This window comes from Pteropus medius, unplaced genomic scaffold, assembly GCF_902729225.1.
Source record: "Pteropus medius unplaced genomic scaffold, Ma_sr-lr_union100, whole genome shotgun sequence".
Taxonomy (NCBI): Eukaryota; Metazoa; Chordata; class Mammalia; order Chiroptera; family Pteropodidae; genus Pteropus; species Pteropus medius.
In genome coordinates this window covers 30,233,287-30,253,309 of record NW_024340849.1, presented here as the reverse complement: position 1 = coordinate 30,253,309, position 20,023 = coordinate 30,233,287, and the positions used below count along the sequence as shown (strand labels likewise).

The following is a 20,023-nucleotide window of genomic DNA, read 5'->3' as shown; positions in this document are numbered from 1 at the left end:
ACTATATATCAGGAACTGTGCTAAGTCTAAATGGAGATAAACAACACTTTCTTTGTCATTATAGGGTTTACTTTACAAGCTAGTACAATGCCTAGCATATAGGGCATAATATGTATTCAATAAAGTATGTTCATTATAGACCCAGAACATTTTAGTAGCAGTTGTAAAATCTTAATATAGCATAAACTAAAAGATTTTTCAAAAACTTGGGGAAACTCAATTGGCAGAAAAAACTAACATGAGAATACTTAGTCTTTCTTTTTCCTACTTCCTGTGTATATTCATAAGTTTTGTGGCAGAAATAATATTTGTATATGGGATGTTTCTTCCAGAATGCTCTGTGTCATGCAATAAATAGAATATGTACTCTATCATGTTCTCCAAATCTGAAGAATTCTGAATTCTGAACCACAGATGATGCAAGATTTCAGATAAAGGTTATGAATGTAGTCTAAAATAGGTCAGCTGTCCTTAACATGTCCTATATGGTTTTAGTGGAAATGATAAGCAAAGCACCTCATTAACCTCACCCTGCCCACATGATTTAGGCTTGGACAATCATGGGAGCTCATCTCCTTCTTCTCAATAACAGATCCAAGAGATGGACATATCATCCAAATAGGGCCAATCCAAGTCCTTTCCTGGGAATGGGGACCTGGAGCTGGAAGATTGCTCTTAGATTATAAATTTTAAGAATGGAGGCTTAGAGGTGCTGATGGCAACATTTCCCAACAGGCAGCAAGGACCCATCTAAGAGATAAACCAATACACAGGGAAACATAGTTAAGAAATGGGAGAGTGGCAAATCCCTGACAGTTGAGCCCAGGAATCCTGTTTCTTGAGAAAATTCCCTTGACTAATTTAGAAAGAGTTTGAAAATGCATTTTTAACAAAAATGCTAATTAACCTTCATTAAGGGTTTGATTATAAATATTTCATTATGAATTAATGATCTGTGCTTTGGCCTTAATTTAAAAACATTATTGGTCTCTAATAATGATCATTCTCAAAAATACATGGGGAATTCAGTCTTATAGATGATACTGAGAAGCCCAGTTTAGCTAATGTCATATGACAATAACCCTGATTAAGACAAGATAAATGAAATTATCAACTAAAATGACATGGTTTCATTTTTAACTAAATGACCACTTCTTTAAATCTACACTAGGAAACATCTTTGAATTCTGAAAATAAGTGACTCTATATACTTGTGATTACTGTGGACCATGGCATCTTTTTCCTAATAGTTTACATGTGAAACTTACAAATATACACAGATTCTATTGATACAATTAATATCATACCTAGTCACACTAATTGCTAAGTAGATAAAAATATTTTAAAAATAGTGTTTCAAGGGTTAAAAAAATAGTTAAAATTAAATGTTATATAACTGTTTCCTTTAGGGAAAAAATTCCCTAGAGATTTAAAATATATTAGGCTAGTTGGCAGTAACTTTAAAATTCAAATACCAATTGCAGAATACTGTGAAACACATAGCACACAATAAAAGTTATCTCCCAAGTAATTTCTATCACAAAGTAATACTTTAGTAAGTACCCATTCATTCACTCAGCTTTCATTCAATAATATTAATTCAATTGAATTGAACTTGTATTGAGCAGCTTTCATGAACAACTAATTGTACTATATAAGACATCGTGGGTGATACAAAAATGCACAAATTAAGAAGCATTGTACTCAAGATATGTAACTTATTAGGGAGCTAATATACAGTAATATAAGACAGGATAAAATAAAACTACAAAAGAGGTACCACAAAGTACAATTTGCACACAGAAGAGAGAGATTTAAGGCTGCTCTTAGCTAGAAGTGAGGATTAAGTAAATAAAGACATACTCAATTCAGTCCTCCAAGTAATTCAACAGATTGAGACAATGAGAGTTTCCCGGTAAAGCAATTTCAGATTAGACTGCATTCTACCATGTTTCTCAGATATTATGTACCATGCTAGGTAGGAGTTTTTACATGGTTATTGCAAGTGCTGTTAGTTTTCATGTGTAAGATTAAGTGCTATTTGTTTCCATTTTTCCTATGAGGAAATGAAAGATCAAGTTCACAAGGGTCACAAGTAACATCTGGCAAAGCACAGATAAAAACCAAGATCCACTGACTACAAAATCAGGGTGCTTTTCTTGATTTCCTCACCAGTGCTCCTAATTTTCCATTGTTTCCATCAGATTCAGTTGCCTTCTTCTTAGAGGACATTTTTAGTTCATCCAGGGACAGCTTGTGAGTGGTAACCTCAATAGTTGTCTCAAGTATCTCTTTCTTCCTCACTCTGGAAATGGAGTTTAACTGGGCATTGACTTGTAGATTAAAAGCAGTTTCTCTAACAATTTTGAAAACATTTTTTTTTCCTTAGGATTTTGAAGTTTGTCTTCTGATGTCTATTTTGAGAATAAGAATTGTGTTCATTCTGTTTTTCTGTTTTAGATAATCTGTTTCTTACTGGTGAAATTTAAGAATTTCTTGGGTCTGTGGTTGTTTCACTATGATATAAATAGGTATAGATTTGTTTTTATTTATACTGCTCATAACTGTTCTATTTCTCTGTTCTCAGGATTCAATGGTCTAAAAAAATTCTCCCTTCTCCTCTGTTTGAATGTTGTCCTTATTCTAATTTCTCCTCTGGAATGCTTATTAGATATATCTTTAATACTCTAGTCTCCATCTTAACTTTTTTCATATTTCATATTTCATATTTTCATATTTCTATCTCTTTCTCTAATTTCTATAATTATGCAAATGGATTTTCTCTTTAGCTGAGCCTTATCTTCTATTTAACCATCTAGTAAGGTTTTAATTTCATTGCTTATAAGTCTGTTATTTTATTCCTTAGAGTTGTAACTGAATGTTTTAATTCCCCTTTAATAGAGAAGTAGCCTTTCTAGGGTCCCAGTTTTGAATACAGTTTTCAGTTCGTGTTCCTGCCTAGTCACAAACCAGAATCCACATCTCCTGAACCTGAGTAGGTATTCACACCCTACTTTTTCTACCTTCCTACTCTGTTACCCTATCAAATTAAGGGCTTACAACTCTGGCTATGAGTTTTTTGTTTTTTGTTTTTAATTAATTTCATGGCCTGGAAATTTCCCTTTCTTTCTTTTGAGCTTAGCTAGGTATTTAAAAATTTATTGTAATTAGGATTTATATTTATTTGTAGAGAGAAGGTAAGTATAGTGTGTGTCGGGGGGTGGTATTCCATGAGGCTCAGGTCAATGTTTCCTAAAACTAAAAGATCCGATGATGAGTACCTCTGACAACTATGTTGAATATAGTTCTTATATTCTAATTACTCTTCAATTTTAATACATTTAGGAAATAATGGGAGACTAGTACCCATAATCCCTGAGTCATAAAAAAAATCAGTAGACTAAGAGAGCACACATTGAGAGAAGGGGCAGTGGTCCCATGTGATGGCCTAAGGTGTGAAGGGAAATAATTAAGCATATTAAAAGAAAGGGTAGATAAGGGCCACATGTAATATCCCAACAGTCCTCTCCTTTAGAAAAAGAGACTCAGATACATCACGTAAAATTACACTGTAATTAAGCCGGGAAGTGAACTTGGGTCTCTCAGTTTCAAAAAGCCATACTCTAACATATTTAAGAAATTTAGAATTCGTTCTAAGATGACAAATGTCTGACACTGTCAAAGCCAAAGTTGATGAAGACTACTCCAGGAGCAAAGGAAGATTTTTTACAAAGCCAGTGAAGTTTAGGCACCAGAATCACTCAACCGGATGGGAATCCTGAAGTTTCTGGATATTGCAAGCATTCTAGGTAGGTAGGGGAAGCCAAGTTAAAAATCAAGAAGTATTTATATGTAAGTGTATCTGAAAATTATCTAAAGAGAGATCAGAAAAAGATATTACTCTTCAAAATTACTGTTTAAAAAAATGTTTTGCATATTATCTTTTCTAACTGTAAATAAATATTCATCCTTCTACCTAATTTTTTGCTCACTATTTTGTATTACTTTTTTGAAAAGCCCCAAATTTCATGATTTTAAGGCACAAATTCTAGTTCTGTCTCTGCCTAAGGACAGAGAGTAGAGAGGGAGTATGAGATAGAAGTAGGGAATTTAGTTAAAAAGATTATGCAAGAGAACAGGTATGAGGCATGAAGGGCTAGAACTAAAGTGATAGCAGATAAAATTCGAAATCATGGGACTAATTTGAAAAATACAGCAACAGAAGAATAAACAATTCAGTGAGTGGTAGGATGCGAGCCATAAGTGTAATGAAGAGTCAAGTCTCATTCCGAGTTTATGAACACTGGTATAAATGATAATAGGTGTGCTATTACCAGAAATAGGCAAGTCAAAATGAATTTACAAGTAATCTGGTGGATAAGGTGGAAGATCAGTGACAAGAATGAGTAATGGAGAATATAAAGAGTTTAATGAGGATATAACGGTACATTTGACAAATGTCTGGCTGACATTTGGAATAAAGTACTGAAGCTTTGTGGATCACTAGTATTCTACTTTGAGGGTAGAGTACTGTATACAGGGGCAGACTTCTGTAGATGTGGACAGAGTAACATGCAGTATTGAAAAACTCAGAATCTTAGAAAGGCCCCTTAGCAAAAAGGGGTGCAATTCTTAGATTTGCTGCAAAGGTAGTCATGTGATCTTCCTAAGAACTAATTCAATATAGTGGTGAGAACCAGAACTGGAATGTGAGGGACTACAGAGGGAATTAGTGGTGAGAGATCCGATCTGTAAATGTAAAATCATTTTAGAGGAAACGTGGCAAAGAAAGATGAACTTGGATTGTAAAAGAGGAGTTATGAGGTTAAATATTTTCTTGGAATATGGGACTTATTCTAGCAGAAGAGAAGAAATTTTCCTCTCAGTGAAGAAAGAAAACTGAATATGTGAAAGAGTTGGGATGGTTAATGGAGCAACGTTCTGAATAACATTGGCTGTGCAGGTATTATAAAGTTTTTAATCAAGATCCTATATGAATGGCTGGGTATATTTCTGATCAAATTTTTAGTTTAAAGAAGGACTTTAATTCATTTTTTATAACATCTCTATTTGCTAAAGAAGGAATAGCAAGTGTCACTATAGCTTTTGCAATGTTTCTGATATCTTGAATTAAAAACAAATTTTGATCCCTCTACTTTGGGATGCAAATGACATAATTAGTCAAATTCTCTTAAAAATGTGCTATTTCCAAAACATTAAATATTTGTTTTCTGATGACAGAACTATGTTATCAGAAAGTCACATATCAAAATTACTGAAGAGGGGTATTATAGGATGTCATTTAAAAGAAATACTATGAAATAGAACTTAGAAGATGATGTGAAAGTATAATGTTTCCATAATTATATTATTTACATATTTGTTTTTAAAATTTATATCAGGTTTTCCCCTAAAATGGATATAAGAGCCACTAAGGAAATGCGCACACTAAAATAAATTAAGCAAACAGATAATTGGGACCTTAGAAAGACTTTGGCTCTGACTTCCTGGTAGTAAGGAATAACAAATGAACACACTAAGCTACACTAAGTCCTAGTGATGAAAAAATATAAAAGCACTCTATTTCCGCAGGAGAAAATTTTTTTCTTGCATTACCTTCTAAAAGAAATTTCTGAAATGAAGTCATTTATAGTGGACATTAAGTAGCCTAATGGATGACATCTTTGATGAAATTTTACAAAAAAATCGTGTAAGACTTATTTCTTCAAATAAACATAGTCAATTACATAATATTAAAATGCATGTAAATAGGTAATTTTTCAAGAGTCTGAGTTTACCGAATTCAAATATCTAGGATATTTGATCTAACTTGGTGCAGTGGCAAAATCTGAGATATAGGACAAAGGATGAACTGCCCTAAAATTTTTCATTTTAATTTTATAAAAATGTATGCAAATCTATGCAGTGTGGTAAAAGAGTCTCTAACAATGCAAACTCAGAAAACAAAAAGAGAAATCATATCACATAACAGAGATGACACTCAAATATGGGCCAACCCCATCTTTCACAAAGCTTTTATGATCTTATTATAGGTACTCTTGAATTTAGGATCAAGAGAAATTCATTTGGAATTTGGAGAAATTCATTTCTTTTCTGGAATAATCAACACGTGTTCTTCAAAAAAACGTAGTTGAAGTAGTTTTGAGTTAAAGCCACATAACAGAACAATTAGATGTTTTTGTCTAAGGATTCATTAAATGGCTGTTTAACTCACTGGGTGTTTCAAATGTTAAAAAAAAATGAAAAGAAAACTAAGATAATAGTCTGGATCAAACTTACTCAATTTATTTTTCATAAAACCTGCCCTTTTACATACAACACTGAGCATTTTATGATTTGAGATGGTCAGTAAACAAACAGTGCATCAGTGAAAATGTAGAGAAAAGTATCATTATAAGGTTAATATACTTCATGTATTATAGACTATTTGTAGCAATGACAGAAATTTTGGCTGCTTAAGCAATCAAGATTTGTGAGGTCTTGATAATTCCAGTGAAATAAAAATGCAAAAGCACATACTCCAATTATTGTAAGCAATCAGTTAAAATAAAGTCAATTAAAAGCATTTGTGTTGGCATGTAAATTTTTAAGGGATAGTATAAAATAATTAAACATGAATCGACTTTGTATTAATGACAGCAGAAAATTAGTCAAAGTGAATGACAAGATTCTCAAGTATAGTACTAAAATAGGCTGTGATAAACCACTTCTAGGGGAACATCTCTTTGAATTTCTTAATATAATTCATCAGGAAACATATAATTCAATATTTTGTGTTTCACTATACTTAAGGAGTCTCCTGACTTCCATACCCCAAGTAACTGAAAGAGCTGTGTCTACTGAATGCTGCTTTTATTTCATAATACAAAATTCCCTACCAGATAATCCTACACTTAACAATTCCATTTTGAAAATATATTAAAAACTTCTTTAGGTTGCCACCTTGTTAACTTGTTGAGTACTGTAGAATAATTTGCATGTAAAAGCAATCACATACTGGAACTGATAATATTGAAGACATTTTCTTCATGTCTACCTCTATTAAACACAATAGAAAAACAGAATTTTTGTTTAATGTTGTTTCAATTAAAAAAAATACCTGTGGATCTTATATCAAATTTAAAAATTATAATGCAAAAATATTCGTGTACAATATTTAGCTGTGATTACTATCTATCTTATTCATGCCTTTTCCTGTTTTAGATAGAGATTAGTATTCGAATTGACACATATCCTCCCCAAGTTCCATGACAATGAAGTGATACATAAAACAAATCAAAATTTCAAGTGTCAACTAGATGGTATATTTAATTTGTTATTTTCAGTAGTACATTACTGAGTAATGTATAAAAAAATAGGCTACACTACAGTATCAATTTTCATCCATGTTGTTCACTTAACATTTAATTATATTAGGCTTTCTATTATATTACTTAAGCATTTCACTTCCCATAACGTGTCATCTCAATAAATCATAATAATCAGGGAACACGCTATATTTTCCTAATTAACAGGTCAGACATCTCTTCTACTTCTCCTTATTACTTTGTATAATGTTATGTACATTATACATATATTGAATAAATAATGAATAAAATTATTGAAGTTAAATTTAGTAGCATTTCTTTACAGCATATTTCTGTCAAGATTAGTTTGTAAAACTACTTGACTTAGAATTAGTCAACTTTTTGTCCTCTCTACACATAGCACAAGGTTTACAACAAATACATGGCCACTGAAGAAAATAAATACAATAAAAAATACCCATGAATGTCTTAAATATGCCTTAGAGAAATTAAGAATTTACATGACAATGATTTTTTTCTCTAAAATAATGATTAATAAAAAAAAGTATCACAAAACATAAATTTTACCAAAGAGAAGAATCTCTACACAACATTAAAAGATTGGGAAGAAATAGCAATGCCAGATGCTGTTAAAATAAGAAAATTTTGATATATACTATCTTTATTGTTACTGAAAGAGGGAGGTATATATTGTATTTTGTACTCTGAAAGAGATACCATTTTAATTGGAATTTCACATTCACTGTTAAGTGGTCCTGAACCAGATGTCAATGCCAGGATTCTGGACTTTTACACTTGTTTAAATATCTTTTTTTCTGTCATCTCTCACCTATTGGGTGGATGATAATAATTTTTAAGTAATTCAGGAATGGGGAAAATAGCTTTATTTTCTTCAGGCAGCCTCTCCTCTTATACCATAAATCTCTATTGTCATAATTTAGTTTGATCAAGCACAGCTATGCTATTTTTATTTTAAAAACATGCATCACAAACTCTGACTTCAATGTAGTTATTCTGAGATATAAGCAAATACTTGGATGGAGAGTTTTGTGACTGTGTAATGAAAACACTTTGGGAAGCTTTTATCAGGTGATGAATTAAAAAATATTTAATTGATAATACTTTCAGAGTTAAATTTATTGAGTGGTTACTGTGTCAAAAATGGCTTGTAGAGCTTTACATGTGACAATTTATATAATTCTCACAGCTTTATAAATTAGGAATTATCATCATCTCAGAGGAGGCGTCTGAATACAAGCAGTTGAAGTGACTTGCCCAGGTCACACAGCTCCAAGTGGTGGATCCAGAACTCTGAAACAGGCTGTCTGGGGACCAAACCCAGTTCTCGTTACCATCTAGGCAGACTGCTCTCTGTAAGAACGGTCGTTTTTCTCTTGAAAACTATCAAAGATAGTTTTGCAAGCCAATGTAGAAAAATCAAGAGTAGACAGTGGATTTGGTACTTTTGCCGTTTCATTTACATCTGAAAAAATATTTCTCATATTTGACATACTCTGAAGCCTCTGCTACTTATGCCAACTCCTACCCCATCATACCTAATAAATGAGGCACAGATCACAAGCTCTAACAGTCTTGGCTTTTATGGAGCCAAGAGAGAGAAAAAATGGTTTCAGAAAATTTCCAATACATTTCTGGTCATATACATAAAAAAAAATGAAATAAAGCAATACATTGTAAATGTATGCCCTATTGCTAGGTGTAACAATTAGAGAGCAAGGTGAAATAGAATCAAGTTAAAAAAAAAAAATGACATTTGATTTCCACCCACAAATAATCTAATGTCAGCATAATCTCATCCATCTATAAAGCCCAGCTGAATATAAAAGCTCACGTTACCATCTACAAGCACACAGGTACAGCGAGTACAACAAAGTTTTATATTTCACATGAGGATTTTCATTCCCTGATCTTTATTTTCAAGGCTTGCTATCTGTTAACTGTCGGTATAAATAACACTGTCGGTATAAAAACAGTGTTATTTAGATGGATCCATTCATTTCTTTTTATTCCACAGAAAGCCATTTTCACTTGCCGTTAAAGCAACAACTGGTGCTTCAGTTCAAGACTTGATTAACCTTATATCCACTCCAATTGTGACAGAGAGAAAACAAACATGAATGAGATGCTGGTTCTCATGGGATTTTATTTATATCACCCTCATTTCCTATGACATGGTATCATGTGGGCCTGTGAGCACTGGTTTCACAAGGTATTCCTTATTGAATAAACAAAGGGGGTAAATACTTCAGGAAGATGAAAAGGAGAAGGGGAAAAAACAAACAAGCAAACAAAAATCCCTTTGACCTGACGTTATGGAAAAAATAAAAAAGACACTAAGATGAAAAAAATAATAGTGTCATGGTTTACATGTGGGATTTTGATGGAATCTAGGGCTGTGTTTTAATTCAAAACTCACCATCTCAAAACCACTTCTTTTCATCCGCCTGCAGGACTTGAGGTAAGTACGTATACGTTTTCTGGCACGCTCTTGATACTCAGGGAATTGTCGCCTGCATGAGTCAATGATAGCCTGGATCTTTTCTTTGGGCTGCTTAGAGATTGGGACCATTCGGTCCAAGTTTTCATCTACAAACAGCCTGACAAACATCTGTTGGCAAGAGGGAGACAGAGGAGAAGGGTTTGGAGGGCTGCTCTCTGCTGTTCCTAGCCTCCTGTCTTGATAACCGATAGGAAAATACTCTTTTTTTGGTTTATTCACTGGAGAACTTTGCAATGGAAAGCCAGAAATTTTAAGCAAACACTTTCTAAATGGTTGGATAAAAAATAGAGAAAGAGAGAGAAAGGCAGACAGACACAGACATACAGAAAAGTATAGACTATCGTGTAGAAAAAAATCAGGAAATAACAGTAGACTGTGACAATTAAGCACCCATAAAATTCTCAATAAATACGACTGCTACACTGCTACACCGCACAGTGTACTAATCTCTGAAAACAAACAACTGACTCTTTTGTCATGCATAATTAGATAAGCTGGGAAAGCAAAAGAAATAAATGATGACGGGCATACTCTTCGGAGAAATAAGCTGAGGCCCCCTTCATCCACTAGGTAAACATGCATACTCACACAACACAACTCCAGTTTTCAGCTCACATTTGGCTTTAAAATTCTAAACAAAACACAGCAATTCTGGTGTCTGGTTGGCAAAGTGTGTTTCATGTACTTTTTAAATCCTTCTGTAAATTAAACAAACATGTCTCTAAAATATCCACATTTACCAACAAGCAACAACATGAAAGTGAAGTGGTAAAAATTAAGCCACACTGGGAGTGTGGCAGGACTCACATTAAAAGCTTTCAGCCGCTCTGCCTCAACGCCATCGGTCTCGTTAACTTTCTCAGAATCGTCGTGGTCATCGTGGTCATCTTCGTCTTCATCGCCCCTGTTCAGAGACAGGTCCTCGGCGCCTCGGTCTACACTTTCATTTTTGCCAGAGTCATAGCTTGAGTAGCTATGTGCAGGAGACTGAAAAGACAGGAGGAAATTGCTCTTTTTAAATTCTTTGAACGAGATTATACATTTTGTTTTATTTTTCATTTCGACAGTTTCCTCAGAAGTCTTGTTTAAATGAGCTGATAATTCAAGAGCTGCGGCTATTTTAATTTAAATCCAAATTAGTAAAATTTAAATTAAATTAAAAATTCATTTCCTCAGTCACACCAGTCACATTTCAAATGCTCAATAGCCACATGGAACATTTCCATCACTGCACTAAGTTTTATTGAATTTAGCTTCTTGAGAGCAATTACTGTTTCCACTCAATATCCACGTTCCAAAGAAAAGAAAAACCAACCTGTAATCAATTTTGCAAGAGAATCTTTGAATCACATTTTCTTCAGAATGGAAATGACCTCAGAGCTTAGTGTAACTGCATTAGTATTCTTTAAACAGGTAAGGAAAGTGAGGGGTTGGTATGCTGAATTGACTTGCCCAACAAGGACATACAAATATTGTTGAGGCTAAGTCTGTTATTTGTATGACAACATGCTTTAAAATTAGTTTATAAATTGTCTAGGAGTCTTAAGATGGCATCTGATTTTGGTTTAGAAAAAGGAACTAGGATTCCCCCTAATCATCTGTCAAGCTGGGTGTTTCCTAATGCATAAGAGATGATGAATGACAACCAAGACAATTTCCACAAACTGATAATTGTGTCCAAGACCAACCATGGGTCCTGCTGTGGTATCTCCAACTTCTCTGTCAGCCCAGCATCTATCTTTTCCTTTCAAGACACAACCTCTGCTGCACCAAGCGAAAGTGCCAGTCCTATGGGCAACAACTTTCTCTACCCTAGGCATGCATACGCCAACTTTACCTCCAGGTAAAGAAAGCCTGCCTGTAACTGAAATCACATTGAATCTAGAAGAGCTAAACAGAATAGAAAAAGTCCTGATAACATCATTTGAGCACCTAGTTTCAACTGTGCCTGAAATTAACTCACAGATGCTTCAGCTGTGTGATAGCATACATCCTCCACCCTCCGCCCCCTTTTACTTTTTTGCTTAAACCTGAGTTTGTCACTTGCAATTGAGGCTGGAATGATACAGAAATCAATCATTATAAGGTCAGATTAATCATTATATGATGCATATTTTACACATGCTAATTTAGATACATAGGTAGCCCCAGCTAAATAGAAGATAATATCTGTGAAAGACGAAAATTTTGAATAAACAGTGTTTGAAAACGCTTCTGTTCAATGATAACGTGTAGCATGCTTTAAAGATCACGCTAATATTTCATTCAGAGGAGGAATTTCATTAAAGAAGGAATAATAAGAAAACTAGAATAGACCACTGACATTGAAAGTGAAGTTAAAATTTTAAAATCAGCATTTTTTTACAGTTCAAATCATTAACAAGGTGGAATTACCTAATAAAATACAAAGTAAATATTCCATTAGTTTGAAAAATATAGCATATATATTTTTAAATGGCAATGTGCAATATTTGAAAAAATGTTATAATACACTGATCTAAATGCAAATACGCCAGGCTAATGCATTCTTTCCACACACCCTGTGAGACACACAAACCAGTTACCTGCTGCAGACAGAACTATTTGGTAGCATGAAGGATCTATAGTTCTAGTCACTTGGGGTGAAGGAGGCCCAGTCTTACAGACTTGAGAATATTCAGGATCTAAATCTAAAGCATAATCACTGTTTTTATCCAGAAATTTTTATAACTCTGAATTCTGTTTCTCAGCTAAAGTTCCATTACTTGCTCCTCTTACTGTGGACGATCTAACCAGCTTTCAAGGCCAGATTAAGTTCAATTTCTACAAAGATTCTCATTTCTACCTCAGTCAACCTTCGGTCTTTGCTAAACTGTGAACTCTTGATAGACTGTGGCATTTGACACAGAATTAAACACTAGTGTTGCTCTACTTTTCTTTTCATGTTAATTTGCATTTTCCTTCAAGCTATACTGAGATAGGCATCAACACATATCAATCTACATTTCCCCATTTCCCCTGACAACATCAAAGAAATGCTCTCTACAGACTTGACACTCAAGATTGTAGTTCCCTTTTTCTACAAAACTATTTGGTCTTAAAAATAGGAGAATGAGGACAAGCCACTGACTGGGAGAAAATATTTGCAAAAGACACATCTGATAAAGGACTGTTATGCAAAATATACAAAGAACACTAAAAACTCAACAAGAAAATAACCTGAATACAAAATGAACCAAAGACTTTAAGAGATACCGTCTTACCAAAGAAGATATACAGATGGCAAATAAGCATATGAAAAGATGCTCCAAATCTTAAGTCATCAGGGAAATGCAAATTAAAACAATGAGATATCTCTATGGATCTATTAAAATGGCCAAAATCTGGAACACTGAGGACACCAAAGCCGATGAGGATGTGGGGCAAAAGGAACTCTCATTCATTGCAATTGCGAACGAAAAATGGTACAGCCCTTTGAGAAGAGTTTGGTTTTCTCTTACAAAACTAAACATACTCTTATATACATACAATCTAGCAATCGTGCTCCATGTTATTTACTCAAGATGTTAAAAATTTATGTCTATGCAGAAACTCACACACACAGATGTTTATAGTAGCTTGATCCACAACTACCAAAACTTGGAAGCAATCAAGATGTGCTTTAGTAGATGAACAGATAAACCGTGATACATCTAGATAATGGAATATTATTCGACACTAAAAACATGAGTTATTAAGCCATGAAAAGACATGAATTTACTAAGTGAAAAGAGCCAATCTGAAAAGGCTAAATAATGTATGATTTCAACCAAATGACATTCTAGAAAAGGCAAAACTATGGACAGTCAAATGAAAAGTAGTTACTCAATGTGGGTGTTAAGGAGGGATAAATAGATAAAATACAAAGGATTTTTAGGGCAATGAAAATACTGTGACATAATAATAATAAATATATCATTATACATTTATCCAAAACCATAATGTAAACTATGGACTTCGGATAATCATAATTTGTCAGTGAAGACTTATCGATTGTAACAAATGTACCATTCTGGCGAATAATGATAATAACGGGAAGCTATGAATGTGTGGGGGCCAGTAGTATATGGGAAATCTCCGTACCTTCTCAATTTTGCTGTGACTCTAAAAAATAAAGTCCTTCCAAAAGAAAAAATAAAAACAGAGAAATGTAGATATTGAGGTGATAAATAAAATCAAGCAAAATTACTACATAGGCCTCCAAATAACTCACATAAAATATGGTAGTCATTGTCCCATAAAACTGGTATGCCTTAATAAGAACTTTGGATGATCATACCTTAGGAAGCCTTCATTTTTGAGAGCAATTATTTTTATGTTCCAGATATGCATCTAAAAAATCCAAATCAGATCTTAAAAAGACATTAAATACAAAGGCTTCAAAGATTCACAACTTAGGCCATATAGAAGATGCATACCTGTTTATCCTTAAAACGCAGGTGTTGGTTTACAGGAATAAGGGCAGATTTTGCTTATGGCCCTCCTTAGCAAATACATTTGCACTTCCCTTTCTCACATGTCCCCTCCCTTATATAACTGCCATCTTTGGACCTAAAAAAAATCTGCACAAGGAGGGAACTAAATCTGTTAGCACACTGTGGTCAGAGCATAGGATGTCTCAGACAGCAATACCACAGTGCTTGATGAGATAGGGCTGGGGCTAGTGGGTGCATTTTTGATAATACAGCCAAGGGAAATAAAGACAAAACTTTTATTTCTCTACTATGCCCTAAATAAAGGAAGAATCACATGAATTCAGTGCCAGGCACCCATACTTTCCTACTTTCTGCACATATCTCTATCATAGCACTGATCATTAAGTACTGTATGAGGTAGTTTATATGTCCATCTTCCACAGACTAAGTTACTTGGGGTGGGATCACTCAGAGACCATGCCTTTTCCATCTTTATCACCTTGCACAATGTCAAGCACATGGTAGAAATAAAGTAAACGTTTGCTGAATGAGTGACTGCATACGCACTGGTGTTGGACAGATGATTTGAGATAATTTTTAAAACTGCAATTTAAAAATGTATCTTGCCAGTTACTTTTAGAAATATCAGTATTCATTACTAAATCTACTGGGTAACCTTAGCATCATTAAAAGTGTGATGACCACACACTGTGTGCCTTCTGAAGAGATGTAAAAGGAAGTATACAGTATCACTTAAGAAGCAAGCTCACCAAAAGAAAAAAAGACTGAATCTAATCAAAACTCGATCTAAAAAGCAGTAGTTCTCAGAGTATGCCCGCCAGACCAGCAGTTTCCACATCTCTTAGAAACTTATTAGAAATGAGGATTATTGGCCCCCACCCCAGGTCAACTGAACAAGCCAACTGAACAGGCCACTTTGGAGCAGGACCCAGCAATTTGTTTTAACGTGCCCTCCAGTGGATTCCAATGCACGCTCAAGTTCGAGAACCCTCAGTCTGGAGCTAACTTTCATGTGTAGGATACAAGGCAGGTAGAGTAACCAATTAATGACACCAGAGAAAGTACACAGAAAAATCCAAAATGTGAGACACTGTACAGGACAATTGACTTTGGTTCTGCAATAAGTTAGTGACACAGGAAAAAAAAGTGACAAGAGATTTAAGGAATGTAGTAACATCAAATGTTTTGACCTTGCTTGTATCATAATTCAAATAAACTCAATATAAAAAGTCATTTTTGAGAAAATTGGTAATATTTGACTATGGATGGGCTATTAGATGATAACACTGAATTCTCATTTTGTTAGCAGTAAGGACAACATTTCGTTAATATTTATGTAAGAATATGGTTACACTTGTTAGAGACACAAATTGAAGTATAAAGGGACGAAATAACATGGATATCTGGGATTCACTTTAAAATACGACAGAAAAAAAAGAAACAAAGCAGAAAAGCAAACAAATGTGGGAAGTCTTAATCACTGCTGAATTTGGGTGATGGGTACTAGTAGTTCTATATATTATGTTTATTTTTAAATACATTTTAAACTTTCAAAGTAAAATTTAAAGTTTATAAATTTTGTGATGCTTGGCGTATCTTCCATGTCAAATGTTTTTCATTGCAACCATTTATTCAACAACTTTTAAAGAAGCATTACTTTATGCTTAGAGCATTGTTTTAGGCTCATAGGATTGAATGAATTCAAGTTTTGTGAGGCCTGAAAGTTACAAGACTTGGAGAGAGGACGCTTTTGAAAAATTAGATACAAAAGTAAATATTTAAAATGAGAAAAATCACAATAAGTGACAAGATTCCAAAAAGCTTATTTATAAATACTACAAACATCACAAAATGCAGAAAAATATATTTTTAATTATTTTATTTATTTTTAGGCGAAGCAACCCTTGGTTGACCTCACAGATTACAAGGACCCTGTCAGTTTACAATCCCTTATTTTTTTTTATTTTTTACGCCTTCAGCACCTAGACTTCCTAGGTTGTCTCCCATCCAAGTACTAACCAGGCCCAACCCTGCTTAGCTTCCGAGATCAGACGGGATTGGTCTTGTTCAGGGTGGCGTGGCCATAGACAAAATATTTTAAGAATGAAATAACCCCCTAGTCCATCTCTATAATATTGTGTTCTTTCCACATTTCTTGGCTACATGTTCTTTGACTGCCTATTCATGTGACGATACTTTTGTATTATCACGTTCTACAGACAAAAAAGAAAAATTATTCAGCCTTTACTTTAGGCTGTCTGATGGAAATGTGCTTTTATTGTTGATAGTTTAGAAAGTTTTCTTTGCTCTTCAAATTAATTATTGCTAATATCATGCAAATTGTTAGATTGTTCTGTTTGAGGAAACCCTTAATCAAGTTCCTTTCATGTCTGAACCATTAATTTTAGAGCATTTCAAGTTTTCCTGGGAAGTGACTGATGTCTCCATTAAAGTGGCATTTATGAGTTTATGTTTTCTTCCTCAGTACCAGTGTTTTGTCAAATCCAATCTGAAACTTAAATCTTCTAACGTTTTAATTCATTCCTCTTAATTTTACTTTTCTTTTTCCTAAAGAAATACTACCTTTAGTGAGATCTGAAAAATTTTTATTAAAAGTCACTAAATTCTCAGTGTCAGAACAAGGCCTACTGATTTCTTAATATTCCATGAATATTTTATCTGAGTTTTCTTTCAATTTTTTTATTAAAGACAACAAAATGATATAGCCCTCACATATTTCCAAATTAGGAGTCTGTAATTTCTCACTTGTTTTATCCAAAAGGTCTGAGAGATCTTTCCACATGACAGTTGAAATGTCATATTCCACTGTGCAAAGGGTATACAAGATATCTCTGTATTATTACTTACAACAGCACATGAATCAACAATTCTCCATGTGTATAACCATGGAGCGGTATTTGTTATTTGGTTTACTGGTGTAACATTGTGTATATGCTTTCCCACAGTTTAGATCAATTCTTCTTAAGCAGCTTTGAATAAATAAGTCACATTTAATGCTTCATTTTGACATTTTCCAAGTGTTCGTCCAAAAATGAATTAAATTTAACATTTACTTTGAAAATTCTCATGAAATTTTTGTTGTTTGAAAATTATTTCATTTAATAATATCCTCTGAGAGGAAACCTCATTTAATTTTAAACCCATAGCTACTTTTTTGACACTTCAAAACTCTAAACATTTTTTAAGCCTATTCTTCAAAATGTTGGTTGGCTAGCACAGTGGTTCTCACTTTGGCATGCATCAGAATGACCATGAGAATTTTTTTAAAACATTGACTGCTGGACCCCATTCAGTGGTCTGGAGTGGGGCCCAAGAATTCTGATTTCTAACAAATACTCAGATGAGGCAGATGCTATTGGTCTTAGTGCAGTTTGGCTGCTACAATAAAAATACCATAGATTGAGTGGCTTAAACAACAAATATTTCTCATAGTTCTGGAGGCTGGGAAGTCCAAGATCAAGGTGCCAACAGATTCAATGTCTGACAAGAACCTGTTTTCCTGGTTCACAGATGGCAAAATTTCCCCAGTGTCTTCACATGGTGGAAGGGACGAGAGAACTCTCTGGGGTCTTTTTTAGTAAGGGCACTAATTCCATTCATGAGGGTGCCATCCTCATGACCTAATCACATCCCAAAGGTCCTACCTCCTAATACCATCACCTTGAGGGTTAGGATTTTAACATGTGAATTTCAGGAGGACACAAACATTCATTTCAAAACACTGCTAGTGGTCTGAGGAACACACTTTGAGAAGCTAACACATTTTTATTTTATTTATATGTAATCTAAATAACCATAGTCATTATGAGTTCCATGGAACCTTCATAACTTTTAAGATTTCTTAATACATGTATTAATTCTATAAACCCAGATATGTAATGTCTGTCTTGTTCTAAATAGTTTACAAGCCAAACAATATATGTGACCTTTGATTTTCAAATAAACTAGCCAGCATCTCATATCAATTTGACAATCTCCTTCCATTTTTTCCATAAAATGTTGACGAAGAAATTTTTCATTAATGTTCTGTTGAAACTCTGTAAATATTTGATTAAAATTTTTTGAGGGAAGAAAGTACCTTATATTTTTACTGAATGGTATTAAATGAAATAAATTACTGAATGATATTAAATGAAATAAATTCATTCTAAAAAGCTATAATGAGATATCATAGTAATTGTCAAAGTTAAAATGAAATTGCTGCTGAGATTTCTGTGTGTTCTGTTAACCTAACAAAGTATGTTTTTCTTTCCTATGATTTTAATCTTCCCTTTGTTCCTTTATTTCCTCTTAGAAAGGGTCTTGAATCTCATCATCTTTATCTTTCCTGTTATTTTCATCATTAATATTCACTTGGTTGTCATCTTTTTGCTTATCTTCATATTTTGACCATCAGAATATTTTTAACAATAGCTTTTGACATGTTGACATTCTGAAGCTCCTGCCAATATTTCACTTTTTGTTTTGACTCCATATAGGATACTTCCTTCTCGTTATGTATGAACTGTGGAATAACCAAGAATTTCTGAATATAAAAAATTAACCTAAAATTAAGACCTATATATTTATAAATCACTTCTGTTATTCTGAGCCACATAACAGTATTATCACATTGTCCTTATGTAATACACATTAAGTTCTTGATGAATCTATGTAGAAGTTTTGTTATTGGACAACATTTCTTTAAGCTATTTCATACTGTCAGTGGCAATTTTGCATGCCCCTTCTTCTGGAACTTCCAGGCCTCATCTGAAAAGATTGCATGCTTGATACAACATGCTAAGATTTGATAGGTAAGATGTATAAAACAAGTTCCTTCACATATAGACGGATTAGCTTCTAGAGGTTTATGTTGTAAAGTCTACTTTGTGGGATTCTCATAAATAAAGAAAAAAATATAGTGTGTTTATTGAGTATATTCTTCAAAGGACAGACCTTTAATTTTGACTAGATATCAGGAAGAAACAAATCTTCCTTTTTTAATGTTACATATATGATGATTAGAAGAATGTTCCACATTCTAAACTGTTGCTTCAAACAGTTCAAACTTTGTTTCTCCTGCCTCCATTTCCCATATATTTTTGGCGACAAAAACAGCAGCACATGTTTACGTCATGACCTGTGTGGCCATAAACGTGATATCAGGAGAGTCAGTGTTCGGATCATTCCTGGGAGCCCTTCCTATGTTGGCAGGGCTAGCAGTAACTCAATGTACCCAAAAGTGAGGGTGAATTTCTTCTTTTCCTCCATTGTTTTATAAAAAGTGCTTCAGGTGTAGGAAGTTTATAGTTTAACCATTACAAGATGGTGTCAGGATAAAATGAGAAAAATGGACATTATTCAGAGATTCTAACTTGGAAACTGGTTATAATATAAATTAAATTTTGAGTTGACTTATTTTTATAGAGGAAGGACATATTTTCAGTTTACTAGGGAGAGTTGCATTTTATGAAGTAGGGAAGCATTTTTATTTCTTAGAAATATAAGTATGTGATTTGGGTAAACTAAGGGAAAAAACAGTAGACATTTGTTACATTTTCCTATTTTTGAAGAATCCTCCTTCTGAGCAGAATCCAGCTCCCAACACGGAAGCTTAAATGCCTGCACTATAGTCGGGGATTGGGGAACCCTTGCCCCAAACTTCACCTACTGGATATACTTACCACAAACTTTAAATACAAGGTAGAAATATAAAGAAA

At 33.8% G+C, this 20,023-nt stretch overlaps 1 protein-coding gene and 1 pseudogene across 25 annotated transcripts in view; both read right to left on the bottom strand.

Moving 5' to 3' along the window:
* NOL4 (nucleolar protein 4) overlaps nt 1–20,023 on the bottom strand; it is a 438,717-nt gene that overhangs the window by 69,461 nt on the left and 349,233 nt on the right. For 22 of the 25 annotated variants that reach the window (XM_039843577.1, XM_039843555.1, XM_039843540.1 and 19 more), the window contains 2 exons: nt 10,657–10,836; nt 9,766–9,957 (listed from right to left, as the gene is read on the bottom strand). In XM_039843577.1, coding sequence (XP_039699511.1) covers nt 9,766–9,957; nt 10,657–10,836 — 372 coding nt within the window. The remainder of the gene's footprint in view (nt 1–9,765; nt 9,958–10,656; nt 10,837–20,023) is intronic. The other 3 variants (XM_039843675.1, XM_039843529.1, XM_039843696.1) reach the window with 1 other exon arrangement.
* Nucleotides 16,274–16,392, bottom strand: LOC120590712 (uncharacterized; annotated as a pseudogene).